At 39.2% G+C, this 16440-nt stretch overlaps 1 protein-coding gene across 1 annotated transcript in view; it reads left to right on the forward strand.

Annotated features, from left to right (window-relative positions):
- Nucleotides 1–699: 699 nt before the first annotated feature.
- CPM (carboxypeptidase M) overlaps nucleotides 700–16440 on the forward strand; it is a 67954-nt gene continuing 52213 nt past the window's right edge. The window contains exons 1-2 of the mRNA XM_063075970.1: nucleotides 700–714; nucleotides 1005–1167. Of these exons, the coding sequence (XP_062932040.1) occupies nucleotides 1008–1167 (160 nt within the window). The 5' untranslated portion in view covers nucleotides 700–714; nucleotides 1005–1007. The remainder of the gene's footprint in view (nucleotides 715–1004; nucleotides 1168–16440) is intronic.

A 16440-nucleotide genomic window follows, 5' to 3' on the forward strand; every position in this document is an offset into this window, starting at 1 on the left:
CTCATTTTTCTTTTATTATCTGCTTTTTACCACTGAACCATTTATCTTTCCAAGTGAATAAGTACAGATCTACATCATCATCATTCTGGCTGAAGAAAGCACTTACTGTATGGGATAATATTTTTATCCACCCCGGGGTGTCTCAAGCTCAGCACTGTCGACATCCCGGGCTGGGTGAGTCTTTGCTGTGCACCGTAGGATGTCGGACAGCCTCTCGCACACACACACACGCACACACACACGCACACACACGCACACGCGTTCGTCCTTAGAGCCCACGCGACTGCAGAGCCGGCCCCTGCGCTCGGGCTGAGTCCCGTGGCAGCCCGCGTCCCCCGCACCGCCAACCGCGGAGGACCCACCGAGCCCTAAACGTCTCCAAACTGGCTGCAGCTGAAGACAGTGAGTGCCCCCTGGGCGGAGTGCCCCGAGGCAGTGGCCGAGACCAGGTGACATTTCCAACCTCGGGCGCCTGCAAAGGCACAGCGCCCCGCTCCCCGCCGCCCCGACACTGCGCGCGGCGCGGGCACGGGCGCCGGCTGTCCTAGGTGCGAAGGCGGCGGCGGCCCCGCCCGGGAGGGACCCGCGCGGCGTCCCCGTGGGCCGGAGGGACGTCCGGGGGCGGGGCCGGGACGCGCCCGCCTCCTGACCGGGCTATAACATCGGGCCCCGCGGGGCGACCGCGGGCGGGTGGAGATGCGCGCCCGGGCCCGGGTGAGCTGGTGGCGCGCGAGCACGGGCGGCGGACACGCCAGGAGGAGGGGGACAGGGAGCGGGCGGCGGCGGCGGCGGCGGCGGCGGGATGCGGGGCGCCGGGGCTGCCCGTGCTCTCGGTCGCCGCGTGCGCTGCTAACTCGTGGAGGTGTCGCTTCCAACTTGTACTTCCTTAGGAAGCAGGGAGCCTTGGTGTCAGGACACCCTGGGACTAGGGGGCTGAGACGGAACTTAACGCCCCCGCCTGCCGTCGTCCGTTCTCAGCTTCATTCTTCTTTCTTCATCTCTAGAGCATGGACTTGGCGTGCCTCTGGCTAGGGCTGCTGCTGCCTTCGGTAGCTGCGCTGGATTTCACCTACCACCACCAGGACGACATGGAAGCGTTTTTGAAGACTGTTGCCCAAAACTACAGTTCTATTACTCACTTACACAGTATTGGGAAGTCTGTGAAAGGTAGGGTCCGAATCGTGCACACTTCCCCAAACCCTCAGTCCCCCTTCTATTTGTTAGGTATTCCTCAGCTTCCTGTCCCCTCTCCACGAAGCCACTCTGAGGAGCTCCGGGCAGGTCACCCCGTGCCTCGCGTGTTGGTTGTTTTCTGATTTGTTTGTTGTTTTGTTTTGTCGGAGGAGTAGTAGGAAGAACTGGATTTTACTGAATCTCTCCATAGTGATTCAGTGTCATTGAGTCCTTCGCTTTATTGGCGTTCTGTCTTTTTGGATCTTGCAGACATTGGCTATCTGGGATGTGTATTTTAGTTTCTTTTCAAAATAAACTTCTTCCAAGGAAGTCCATTTATCCACGTCAGTTTCCCTTTTTGTTAGCTTCCTTAAGTATGGCTTGACTGTTAGTATCATTTCTTCAAGTCTGTTTTAAACTAAAATAGTGCAGTTTTGTTGGTAAGATTTCTATGCCATGTATAATTAGCCCTATGGCTTAAAGTTATGAAAAACTATCATTTCTACATGTTTCTTTTAATCTTAAGTAGTACAGTTCTGTTGGTAAGATTTGTGTCATGTATAATTAGCCCTATGGCTTAAAGTTATGCAAAAAAAAGTGGCTCTATGATTAAAGGCTGTTTTTAAAATGTATTCATTTGAAGAAGACAATTGCTAGAAAATAAGTGTTAGCAGTGATTGGTACTCTTTCTAGCATTTTCACATTTATCATTTAATTGCTTTGTTTTAACCTAGAAACTATATATATTTATTCTCATTTTTATAGACAACAAGTTTGAATCATAGGGAAATTAAATATTTGTTCAAGATCACCCAGATGGCGAATTTTATTACCAGGATTGGCACCTAGATCATTTTGGATGAGGCAAATAATTTTATCAGATATTACTTCTTAATCCTCTTTTATTATAGCGATACCCCCAAGAGATTACCAGAAAACTAAATGCTTAAATCCTAAGTTTTCTAAAGTTTCTGAAATTCGGATCTCAGCTCTTTGTAAGGTGTGTTCAAGCTCTGAATTTTAGCTCTGAGCTTTTGAGTCAATTGGGAGTCTCTTAGTTACCATATTCTTAATTCGTCATTTTCCAAAAAAATTAAGGTCGTTTTTTTTTTATATTAAAGAAAAAGTATTACATAAATATACTTATGTGCGATGTAAAATAAAAATCCTGGGCTGTATGTGATAATAATACTTTTTTCTGTAAACAATATTGCCAAGAGTTGGTGCCAGAATTACTCTATATTGCTGTATGATCCAAAATTATAGAGGTCGGATGTGTGAGAAGTCATATCTTGAATCAGCATATGTATTTAACCTTTTGAAATCATTTTCCCCTAGGGCTAGAGTGAGCAATTTAAAAAGATCTAAGAATACTAATTATATTAATAAAGGAAATACAGAACACAACATTGTTCAGTCATCATTTAAACCACAAGATGATGAGGATGTTAATTTTCAGTACTAAGTGTTTTGGTAAGTTTTTGTGTTTTCAAACACAAAAGTGCTTGTGAAAGACAGTTGGGGACCCTCTTTGCTAATGTGAACCAGCTGTTCTGATATCCCACATGAAATCAAACCACAGTAACAGTGAAAGCCAGCAGGCTTAATTTTCTTTTACTTTGTATGTACTTTTGTGGTTAGTGAAAGTATTGAGGGGTTATCATGTAAAAATAAAATCTGACACTAGCGATCAAATATTTGTGTTGAGTATGTTGCTTTGCATAATTATTCAGATTAAGAAAAATCCCAAATCTGCCGTTAGGTTCCACGTGGTAGGTTAGACTCTACACCAGTAACTGGGCATCAGTTGCCAAAGTAGCTCTGCATATTAGCATGAAAACTGAGAGACATGCTCCTTTGTTAGTGCTCTTTTTCACCAGACAGGCAATTTTCCCTAGCCATTCTGCCCTCTGGTGTAGAATGTTTGCTTAGCAAACAGGATCTACTATACATGTTATTTATTTATTTATTTATTTATATTAGTGACATAGGCAACCTTTCCAAGAAGGAAAAGTAATATTCCTACCTGGCCAAATATATTTCAAGTGTATGTACATGCTTCTCATATATTTTATTGTTGTAATCATGGATTTTATTATTTTGTTTTCCATTTCACATTATTTCATTACATATTTCAATTGCAGATGTGAATTAGTTGCTATATAGTATTTTATTCTCTTGATTATGTGAATTTTCTTAGTTGCTCACCTCTTTGGGGCATCCGTATAGTTTCTGATTATCTCTGCTATAATCACTGATACATGTCATGATAATTATCTTCTATTTTTATTGGTGATTTTTTTCAACTTTTTATTTTTGAAATTTTTGAAACCCACACAAAAGTAGAGCACACATACCCTTACCTAGATTCAACCATAGTTGACTGACCATATTTCGGTTGAGCCTTTTGAAGGAAATCCCACTACCTACTGACATAGTAAAGAAAACCTTAGGAGAAACAAGACAAGCAACATAAAAAAAGAACCGATGACTTAAGAAAAATCAGGAAAGGTACAATGTTCATTCATTCATTCCTCGATTCACTTAAGGGAATGCCTTTTTTGCTCCTAACCCCTTGGTCTAACAGGATGCCTGGCATGTAATTAATAATCTCTATCTGTTTATTTAACGGATTGAATATTTGCTGAGCAAAAGCTGTGGGAGGCAAGCAAAGATGTATGTCATGTGTTCCCTGCTATCAGGTAGCCCCCTTTCAAATGCAAATGTATTTATTATGGATTTCCCAGGCTAGGCTCTCCACACACCCCAAAATTAGTTTAGAACCATTTTATTCTTTTTTTTTTTTTTAAATACTCTTTTGTCAAGGGCTGACTTTCAATAATCACACTGAGGGAACGAACTGCTCTGCTACATACAAAACCCCAAAAGACCATTTTATCAGCACCATACTCTCCCAAGTGAGTTAACCCACCAGCCCTCAAAAGACTATTTTAAATGAGATTTCCTACCATCTCTGTTTTAAGAATCTTGTCTAACCTCCTCCTAAGTCTAATCTTTATCTTATCTGAATAAGAAAGGTTGCAAAGGGAAAGTGGTAGATAATAACAATCTGTGTTATCAAATACTTTCCATGTATTAGGTGTTTTTTTTTTTTTTTTTTGTCGTTTTTTTCGTGACCGGCACTCAGCCAGTGAGTGCACTGGTCAGTCCTATATAGGATCCGAACCCGCGGCGGGAGCGTTGCCGCGCTCCCAGCGCAGCACTCTACCAAGTGCGCCACGGGCTCGGCCCCATGTATTAGGTGTTTTAAGACATTATCTCAACTACTCAAAGTAGGCATTATCCTCATTTACAGAACAGGTCAAATAAGGCACAGAGAGGTTAGTTAACCTGGCCCAAATCACACAGCTAATAAGTGTTAGAGGGTGGATTCAAACTCATGTTTGCCAAGCACATCTCTTTTCTCTTTAAAAAAGCAGCTTGACACAGAGGGAGATGGTTACATGGAGGTTGAGGTCATTAGTGGAGGGCTTTAGAGTCATGGTTTGGGCACATTTGATCTGAAAGTATAGCTTCTGCCAAGAATCTGGAACTGTGCTGTCCAGTACAGTAACCATTAGCTACTTGGCAATTGAACAGTTGAAATGTGACTATATCAACTGGGATGTGCTAAAAGTGACTTTGAAAACAATACGAAAAAGTAAAATATTTTATTAATAATGTTTTTATGTTAATTACATGTTGAAATGGTAATATTTTAGATATGTTATATAAGAAATATTTTAAAAATTAATTTCACCTTTTTCTACTTTTGTTAAAGTGGCTACTAGAACACTTAAAATTATATGTATGACTTGTGTTATATTTTGAAAGGGCTGTGCTGCTCTAGAGAGCAATTTATTATTACTAATTTTTTTCTGAGTACAAGAGTAATTCAAGTTTATTTAAAGAATTTGGAAGACATAACAAAGCACCACGAAGAAAATTAAAATCTCACTGTTCAAAGGAAACATTTACTTGATTGGAGTTACACTATGCACTGTTTTGTGCCTTTTTGCCCCCCACTGAGTGAAATATTTTGTTTTGTTTGTCCATGCAAACATGTTATTTTTAAAACTTGATTTTTAGTTCCTGCTTTGTGTCTTATCAATGGATTTACCATTGTTCGTTTAACTTACACTCTACTGATGGATATTTAGTTTGTTTCTAAAGTTTTCCCATTATAAGCAATGCTGTAGTGAACATTCTCGTAGCTGACAGCAAAAGTTGTCTGAGCACAGGCTTTGGAACTATGGTGCCCAAGTTCAAGTTCCAGATTCTCAACTTTATAGCTGTGTGACCCTGTCTTTAGAACAGTGACTAGCACACAGTAAGTGCTACATGAAAATTGCTGTTACTAATATTGTTGTGATGAATACATTTCCAAAACGGAAATTACTGAGTCTAAAGCAGTTTTAAGGATTTAATACATATAACCAAGTTGCCTTCCAGAAAGATTTATTGATTTATAAGAAAAAAAAATCTCATGAAATTTATACTAATCATAAGTCAATACTGTCATTAGAGGTTTGAAAGACTACTCTAGTATCTGTTTCTCACTGTTATGTTTAAAGAATAAGGGAGAATTTATTTCTCATGCTCTTTTCTCCAAGAACTCTTGATTTCACAAATTATTCAACAGATATTTATTGAATACCTCTGCCAGGAGTCTGCATACCATTTCAAATGTTCGTTTCAAATGTTCAGAGATCTCTCTGAAATTGACTTATATTCTTGCCCATAAGAGGCATATAATGTGTTACAGATCTCTCATCATCACCTGCCCTTGACTGGGTAGATTTTAGCCTGTGGTTTATCCTGGGAAAAGAACATTGTGTGTAAAATTTTGACAAAAACAGTTGGTCTTCTCTTTAAAAAAAAAAAAGATAACTGGTAAGGGGATCTTAACCCTTGAGCACCACGCTCTCCCAAGTGAGCAACCAGCCATACCTATATAGGGATCCGAACCCATGGCCTTGGTGTTATCAGCACCACACTCTCCCAAGTGAGCCATGGGCCGGCCCTAAAACAGTCGGTCTTCTGTGATACTCTGCTCATTTCCCAAATATACTTGTAAAAAAATCAGTTTGCTTGAGATTCTGTATAAAATGCTCATTGTGATGCAAATATTGACATATTGAAGACTAAATATTAAGAAAACCACTAAAATGTAGGAATTTCAGCTATAGTGTACAAGTTTGGCAGGTTAACTAACCTCTCTGTGCTTTATTTGACCTGTTCTGTAAATGAGGATAATGTCTACTTTCAGTTGTTGAGATAATATATTAAAACACCTAATACATGGAAAGTATTTGATAACACAGATTGTTATTATCTACCACTTTCCTTTTGTGACCTTTCTTATTCAGATAAAAAAAAAGATTAGACTTAGCAGGAGGTTAGACAAGATTCTTAAAACAAAGATGGTAGGAAATCTCATTTAAAATGGTCTTTTGAGGGCTGGTGGGTTAGCTCACTAGGGAGAGTATGGTGCTGATAAAATGGTCTTTTGGGGTTTCGTATGCAGCACGATCTCAGCCTTCTCATTTTGGATCATCAAAGAATTTTGGCAAAAAAGAAAAAAAATCTAATTCTACACCAAAAGATGGAATTCAGACTGCTTTGAATAAAATTGTGAATACCAAAGAGGGATCAAGGAATTTCATGGGAATATAAAGCACATAAAGAACAGGCCTTTTCTTGGACGTTGAAGGATGCTTATCAACTCTTTCAGAATCACAGGGGCCAGAGGCCAGGGGGACTGGGAACAGAGAAAAAGGGATTTGGAGAAACTTTTCTGTATAGCAAAGAGGCTTAAGGATTCAGTCTTGAGCACAAGACAGACTTTGGTTCCAGTCAAACCTCTGTCACCTACTGACAGTGGTCAACTCATTTCATCTCAATTCTTTACATGTAAATTTGGGGACAATAAAGTTATTTCATACCATTGTTAGAATGATTAAGGGAGATGTCTCATTGTGTGAACATCATAGGATATATCTCCACAAACCTAGGTGATACAGTCTACTACACATCTAGTTTATATGGCACAGCCTTCATATATGTGAAGTGTGAGGCAAACAGTAAAATTTACTTAATGTTGGCTGTCATTGTTTTTTAACAGTTTCAAATATCACTTGCCCCTAGAGTATTGCTGTATATAGTTGAGATTTGGAATAAAAATGGTTACTAGATGAAAGAGGCAAAGTAAAATTCTGTGTTACCTTTTGCATATTACAAAATATTGACAGAATCTCAATTTTGCTGTCAGCTTGATTGAGAGATACTTAATGTTCAGAAAATCCTGATACCAATGACCACAGTGCTGAATCAATCTGCATTTGTAATCTATGCGTTCACGGGGACTTGCAAGTATAGGTATAAGCACGTGATTTCTTCATTTGTCTTCTAGTGGAATCATGCCAAAGTTTTTATATACTGATACCATATTTTTTGTAAATTACTTTCTTTTTTATGTAGCTGAGAAGTTCCCTCCCTGTGGTTATTGAAAGTCAGCCCTTGACACAAGACTATATTTAAAAAAAAGAAGAAGAATAAAATAGTCCTAAACTAATTTTGGGGTGTGTGGAGAGCCTAACCTGAGAAATCCATAATAAATACATTTGCATTTGAAAGGGGACTACCTGATGGCAGGGAACACATGACATACATCTTTGCTCACCTCCCACAGTTTTTGCTCAGCAAATATTCAATCCATTAAATAAACAGATATAGATTATTGATTACATGCCAGGCATCCTGTTAGACAAAGGGGTTAGGAGCAAAAAAGGCATTCCCTTAAGTGAATCGAGGAATGAATGAATGAACATTGTACCTTTCCTGATTTTTCTTGAGTTAGTCATCAGTTCTTTTTTTATGTTTCTTTTTTATTTCTCCTTTATATACAGTTTGAACATTATATTGATCTTTTTGAAATTATGCATATAAATGTGTTGTTTTCTGTGGATTGTGTGCCAGCATAGTAAAGTAGGAGTTGCAAAATATTAGACATGAGAAAAAGAGGCATCATCTGATGGGGTTAAGAACTATTGGTCTAAAATCACAGACACAGAAAGCTGATAAGGACCCACTACAAGTTTATGTAGCCAGCATTCAGAAGGGGATTCTGTTCTAAATCCATGACCATATGTATCTGTCAGTAACACTATGGTGACAGCAGTATCTAGAGTGGAGAGATGATAACTGCTATTAGCCCTGTTGCCTCATTTCAGTTTGTGTATTTAGAATGTCCCTTTGTATGAGAGTACAAAATAAGATAGTAAGATTTAAAAAAATCTTAAAGTGAAATGACACACACACACACACACACAGAAAGATTATATCAAATACTGGCATGTATTTGGATTAGGGGAAGGAGATTAAATCAAATCTAATCAAATCTTCCTGTCTAGTGATTTAAAACAATTGCATTCTTCCTAGCTCCCTAGCAATTAAATGTAATATAATAATTTGCTAAAATATTAGTAAATCCTAATTTGAGTTAATGTTAAACAGATACAAGTTGTACATTGAAAATGTTTTCTCATCTCTGTTTTCTGAGGACTGCTGCATGTCAGATGTTTAAAAAGTACAAATTTTTCAATCTGTAACCTTTCACTTACATACCTTCCTCAAGCTCAGCTGGAGGGCTTAATCTCCACTGCATCAAAAAAATGCCACCAACTTCAAACAAGTTGCCTTCAAATTGGCTTCACAGAGTTAGCACGAACTTACCCGGAGTTGAAGATACCAGCCTTCATGGTGGTGAAGCAAATCATTAATGATATTGCTTACCTAGATGAAGTCTTCACCCTGTCACAGATGCAGTAGAAGAAGCCAGTTAATTAATCCTTCTCTTTGTTTAAATAAAGATCTTTCAATTAGTTGCTTATCCAGTCTTTAAGTTCTTCTGATAGGAGTCTGTCTGTGGAAACTAGAACCACACTTAAAGATCACCACTAAAGTCACGTGAACTGACAGTTATCCAAACACATCAATAAGCCTTCTTTCCTACAAAATGCACAGGTATGTATACAAATACAGTCAGGTGAAATTTAGATAATGTCACATTTTTAGAGCAGGAATGGAGGTCCCACACCATTTGATCATTTATTCAGTCAATTAAAACTTAATTCAAAATGGTACTTCCTCCGAGAAGCCTTTTTCTATTCCACTGGGCAGAGTCCGAATCTCCTTTCACTCCTCTTCTTGAGCATCTTCCCATGGCTCTGTCTATGTTGCACCTGGAGGCCAGTGGCCATGCTTTGTTCAGCTTTGTCCTCAGTCCCAATATGTGCTTATTACATGTGACACACACTCGAAGGGACAGAGTTGAAGAATTTTTTCATGCTTATTAAATGAAACATATGAATGTAAGTTTGTTATTTAGTATATTATTTCAAATAAGTATGTAGGATATAGTTTTTATATATACTTTTATATGGTTACATATATTGTACGTATGTGACTTTATGTATATACCTTTATATAGTTACATTGTATGTAAGCACTTCAGTCCCTCAGAAAATGAAATTCTTTTCTTGCAGTATAATCTTTTCTTGCTAAAACTAGTTTTACGGTAAGTGATATGATAACTTAGAGAGAGAGAATTGGAGGACCACAATCAAGCCTCAGCTCAAGATAAGTCACTGGAGTGTTGAAGGAGGCTTCAGGGAAGTTAGTGTCTTTTCAGGCAGTAAATAACATATTCACTGATAAGCCTAAAGTGGTTCTACTCCCCTTCCTTTCCCTCAGCCCCCCAAACATTGACCAAACACGTATTAAGAGAAGAGAGAGTAAGTATAGGAGATTCACCACTGATACCACCACCCCTGCTTCCATTGAGAAGAGTTGAAGTAAATATCCCAGGTTTTACTTGACCAGTGCAGGAACAAGTCAGGTGTCTATGTAGAGAATTCGAAAACGATAAAAGGATCATGTGAAGAAGACTTTTTCCCACCAGAGTTGAATAGAGATATGAAACCCCTCAATTTTAAGTGTCTTTTTCCCCCTTTTATATTCAGAAATGTACAGGCTTTTTTTTTTTTTTTCTTAAAGATGACCGGTAAGGGGATCTTAACCCTTGACTTGGTGTTGTCAGCACCATGCTCACCAGTGAGCGAACTGGTTATCCCTATACAGGATCCGAACCCGTGGCCTGGGTGTTATCAGCACTGCACTCTCCCAAGTAAGCCACGGGCTGGGCCTAGAAACGTACAGATTTAAGATAAAGGCAACTGATATATTTATTCTTGCTGTGAGTGGTTCAGAAAGGCATGGGTTTTGGAAATACACAGATAAACTGTTGAAGGTAATTTAACTTTAATTTTTAGTCCTTGTTAAATACTCATTCCCTTGTCCATCATTAGTAATTTAGTCAAGTCCACCCATTAAAATCCTTTTCATGGGGAATAGTCACTTGTGAAAATGTAGACTCCTGGAAACATGTGGGGAGCACGGGATTATTTTAACACAGGGCAGTTTACAGGAGTTTTTCCATTATTTTTTAATTAGAAAGATTTATGTCTTCATAATAATAGCAAATGTACATGGAGTTAAATTTCAGACAAAGGTTGCTCAATTGGAGAAGACATTTTTTTTTTTTTTATTGCCCTCAGGGAGTCAGATGAATAATCGTGCTGTAATAGAGATAAGCCTAACCGGTTTATCATTTGTTGCTAGTAAATTCCTTTCTATCTATGAAGAAACAGAAAGATAAATTGGGAAATGCCACATTCTAGCCTTTTTAGATAGACTTGGTCATCCTTTGAGTTTTAAGAACATGTCCTTCTAAATGCCCAAAATGTGTTTTCAGACTCTGGCGTACAATTCTAGCACAACACCATGTCAGTTCAATTGCAGAGATTTTCAAACTTTCTTTTAGACTTAGAGCTCTTTGGTTAAATGATTCTTGCTTGGAAGTAAACACCAGTCTGCCTGTGCCAGGCACTGTTCTAGGCCAGGGATTTAGTAGTGAACAAACAGCGTCTGTGCGCTGATGTTTCTTACACATGCTAGTTTTTTTGTTTCTCACAAACATAAAACAAGGCAAGCACAGATTTTGATAATGGCCATGAAGCCACTGAATAGTTTAAAGCAATGGAGAGTAGCAATTACCCAAGAACGTAAGTTCCGAGAAGACAGAGAATCTATCTTGTTTATGGCTATATTCTCATTGTCTATGGCCTAAAGCATAGAAGTTATTATTTGAAAGAATGTTGTATAAAAAGAATGTGATATTGAAAGGATGATGGGAAGCCAGCTTGAAAAGATGGTAGATTTGAACTGAGATCTGAAAAGTGAGAATCAGCTAGCTCTCACAGCTTAATTCAAAGTGCACATAGTGCCAGTGCAGTCTCGAGATGGAAAGGGTTTGCTGTGTTCTCATAGAAATGAGACCAGCATAGCTGGAGCACGGTGAGCAAGGGGAGAGAGGTATTTGAGGCAGTTGCAGAGATGTGCGGGGGACAGATCACAGAACACCTTATGAGCCAATTCCAACATGAAGAGTTTGAATTCTATTCTGAGAATAATGGGAAACCATCAAAGGGTTTTAAGCAGAGATTGATGTAATCTGATGTAGGTTTGACAAAGATAACTTTGGCTGCTGAATAGAGAATTCATTGGAAAAGGGCAAGTATAGAAGCAGGCAGAATAATCCAATTATAGTAACCCAGGCAAATGCTGATGATGAGGATTTGGATTAAGATGCTGTGTTAGAAATAGAGAGAAGTGGAGGGATTAGAGACTTGTTTTAGAAATAAAATCAACAGTACTTGCTAATGGATTGGATTGGGGGAGAGGGGATGAGGGAAAGAGAAAAATCAAGGATAAACTGTAGGTATTGTGCTGGGCAACTGAGTATATGAGGTATTATTTACCAATAATTATTTACCATGGGGTGAAATCAAGAGCTCTCATTTAGACAATTTTTAGAAATTTTGAAATCCTTAAGAAACATCCAGTGGGGATGTACAGTAGACAGTTGGGTGTGTAAATGGTGCTCAGGGAAGAAGTTTAGGCTGTAGAAATAAACTTGGGGGTCATCAACATATAGATGGTAGTGACACCTATGGAACAAATAAAATGACTGAACAAGAGAGTAGAGAGAAAGAAAAGAAGGTCAGAATAGAGCTGTAGGACACTGGAACATTTAGAGTCTGGTAGAATATAAGAGCCAACAAAAAGATGGAAATAAAATCAGCAGTGAGGTAGAAGGAAAACTAAGAGTGGTGTCACAGACATCAAGGGAGGGGAGCAGTTCAAGAAGGAAAATGTTTCAGGTGTCTCATGACCACCCACTTTGTGATTTGCTGGAAGGATCATTCGTGACTCAGCATAAAGTCATACTCAAGGCTAAGATGTATTACAGCAAAGGATACAGTGTGGGAACAGCAGGATAAAGTCATGCAATGGCAAAAGCTAGGGAGGTCAGCATAGGCTTTCTCATCCTCCCTCTGCAGGAATCCCACATGTTTCCCAGGGATGCATGCCTCTCTCCAGCTGTGAACTGCGGAAACATGTGCAAAATGCCTCCACCCAGGGAAGCCCACTCAAGTCTTAGGAGTTTAGAGTTCTTCAAGGGAACTGGTCGCATAGCTATGTGACCCACCAGGGTGCAGAACTCAAACTAGGAACTCGGTGCACATCATGAATCTTTATGTTTACTTTAAACGATGCTCTTGGCTTGGTACATCCTGACCCACTGCCTGGGGGTACAAAATAACATCACTAATTAGTGAACATTTCAAGAATTTAGTGCTCAACATTTGGTTCAGGGTCATTGCTGTGACTATAGGTGTTCCCAGAGATAAGCAAAAACTGAGTAAAACATATTGGCTATGTTAGCTCTTTTCTCTTGAGGTCATGATTCATGTTGAATGCTGCAGGAAGTTAAAACTCAAAGCCATAAAGTTAAGTGATCTGTCCCAAATATAGTCAGTAAAACTCTCTTTTTCTCCAGACAGATTCATTCATTTTATTTAGCAAACATTTATCGAATGCCTAATATAGTTCATGGCATGTGCTAGCACAGGAATATAGAGGTAAAGAATTTAGACACGGCTCCTGCCCTGATGGAGCTGACAGTCTTGAAGGGGTGAGTGAGAGGGAAGAGACAGCCCATTAAATACAGAGGTGACTAGCTCTGTGGGAATATATGGCAGAGGCACCTGCCATTGCTGAGATCTGAAGGATAAAGAAAAGTCAACCAAGTGAAAGGGGGGAAGGCAAGGCAATATATAGCATGTTCAAAGGCCTGGAGGTGAAGGAGCATATTGACCTTGAGAAACAAAAGAAGGTCAGTGTGGCTGGAGGGGAGGGAGGAGGAGGTAAGATGGACAAATCAGGAAGACCTTACACACCCTGTTGAAGACTTTTTGCTTCAGCTCAGGGCAGATATAATCATCCTAGGGATTTATGCCTGATAGGAAAATGACAGATTTGGTTTCTTAACCTGAAAATTTTGGGTAATTTTATAATTCATTTTACATTACAGTAGAGATTCCCTTTAAGAAATATGGTAGGAGAGCCATTTCTGGAACAAAAAAATAGTAAGAAAATTCAAACACACTGGGGTAAGTACTATGGTTTGAATGTTCCCCCAAGGTCATGTTGGAGCTTAATTCCCGATATGGTATTTGAAAGGTGGGGCCTTTAAGAAGTGACTTGAGCATGATGGCAGTGCACTCATGAATGGATTAATCCATTCATGGAAAACGGGGTAAGGGATAAGTGGTTATCATGGGAGTGGCACTAGGGGCTTTATAAGGAGAGCAAGTGAGCACGTAGACACTCGCCCAGCCCTCGCCATGTGGTACCCTGCATCACCATGGGACTTCTTAGAGAGTTCCCCCCCAGAAGGCCCTCACCAGATGTGTTCCCTGGACCTTGAACCTCCCAGCCTCCAAAACTGTAAGAAATAAATTCTGTTTCTTTATGAATTACCCAGTTTTAGGTATTCTACTATGAGCAACAGAAAATGGACTAATATAGTGAATAAACCAGAGCACCGACAAAATGTAATGTTAAATGTGTAAAAATACCAACAGTTCCTAAGAACTATCCGTGTGAAGAGTTCTTTTTTAAATACCAAAATTAGATGGAATTGTTCACTTAAATCTTAAAGCTAACTTATTTTTACATATAGAACTTATTAGAAACATTTCAGTGGTGTATTGCACATATTGTCTTTTATCTTTTGCCCTCACAGAACACAGATAATACGGAAAAGAGTGATTTTTTTAATCAGCAGTTTTGAAGATAAATTTTGTGAATGCCAAACTTATACAGAAACTGATAAATGTTAATTGTCCAGAATTCAAAGAGAAATGCCAGAGGATCTAGGAACAGGTACTTCGATTTTAAAATAATTTTAATTATTTTTATTTTATTTAATAATTTTAATTATTATTATTATGAATTACAACCATTTATGTTTTGAGACCATATGTACATAGCAGCAGTGACAGGGAACTTAATCTCGGTCTCATTTTCTAGGTAAGCTGTTCAAGAGGAGCAGAGAAGACAGAAAGATGAAAGAATACCAAGTGCCAATTATGGGATTCCTATTGGGTGTCAGCCACTGTGCTAGACCCTTAACAAATTTTCCTCATTGATGCTATGGAAAAACTCTGTGATAAGTTACTTACATTCTGGCTGGCCAGTTAGCTCAGTCGGTTAGAGCATGGTGTTATAACACCAAGGTCAAGGGTTCAGATCCCTGGACTGGCCAGCTGTCAAGAAAAAAAAAAGTTATTTACATTCCCATTTTATAGGTGAAAGCAAATAGATTTTATAGATGAAGAAAATTGATAACCCATAATCATATCTTGATAACTGATAGATTTGGGTCATTAACCCAAATCTGTCTTTTAGTAATTCATTTATGTATTCATTCAATGTTTGTAGAGCTCCAATTGTCTACAGACAGTGGTGGGGAGGAGAGTAGAAAAAAGAACAAGACCAAGACCTTCTCAATTAGGAACTGAGGTAGGGGCAGAGGGCTTACACCCAATCATCATAATGGGAAAAGCATTGTAATAGGGCTTGTTACAGGGCCTGGCTTTCGGGGTGCTTGGTGAAGTGACAAAGGCTTATCAGGGAAGCTGATGTTTGGACAAAGGTTTGGATGTTACGAGGCAGGCAGGTGAGGGGACAGTAATTCCAGGTAAAGTGAATAGAAAATGCATGAGGTGCTTACATAGCAGGAGCAGTCTAGGGAGACTGGAGCACGGTGGGATTGTGCTGCAAGGAGCAGCTGGAGCCTGTATGCTTAGGAAACGGGACTTCCCTTGTACGTGTGGTCAAGGATAAGAAATAGACAGCAGCTTCTAATGTATCTTAGCATCTCAGGTCTCATAATTTGTGCTCACTAGAAAAGACAGTTTTAGAAGGCTTTTGTCATTGTGGGTTTTTTTGTTTAAAAACAGATTCAAAGAACGGTGATAAATAAGGAAAATATTTTGTCGCACGTAACTTCTCACTAAAATTGGCAATATTTGTAGCCTCATGGGAACCGTGTTTCCATAGGATTCAGTTCTCTGTCTTTGGGAAACTATGTTTAAAAAGAAAAAAAAGCAATAAAAAGAAAATTTTGAGGATTAGTAATAAAAGTTGTATACTTTACTGAATGCTTACTATGTCCTAGCTAATACTTTTCTGTATTATTTTAAATCCTGACACGAACCCTGTGAATTAGTTAGTGTTATCCCCATTTTACAAATGGGAAACTGAGGCTCAGGGAAAAAGTGACTTGCCTGAGACAACTAGTAAGGAACAGAGCTTGGCATTCAAACCGGGTCTGTCAGGATTCAAAACTCTGTTCTAGTTTCCAAAGGGGTCTCTAGAGCCTGGAGGCTTCTGTGGAGGTGACCTGGGCTACTTCAGTAGGTGAGGAGGTAGGGACAGGTGCTAGACTCTCTGGAGCGTGCCGGCGGGGAGAGACTTTGTCCTTTGGAGTGTGGTATTCTAGTTGAGACGTGTATATGTGATGTTTTGCAGAGGTTCAGAGCCCTCTGAAACTGATCAAACTAAGATTGTATATGTTAAAAAATACTGAATATATTCTGTATATCGAGCCAAATGCTAGGAGCTTGTGTAAATAACAGGCTGCCTTGGCTGATCACTTGTGTGTTGAGTTGTGCAAAAGATCCCAACTTTGACCCTCCCCAATCCCTCATCCTTACGCTCTGGGCAGAGTCTCTGTCTTAAAATGCTCAGGAACACTTAACTACCTCTATTGATCTTCCTGGTCTAGGGAGCCTCCCT

This window comes from Cynocephalus volans, chromosome 12, assembly GCF_027409185.1.
Source record: "Cynocephalus volans isolate mCynVol1 chromosome 12, mCynVol1.pri, whole genome shotgun sequence".
Taxonomy (NCBI): domain Eukaryota; kingdom Metazoa; phylum Chordata; class Mammalia; order Dermoptera; family Cynocephalidae; genus Cynocephalus; species Cynocephalus volans.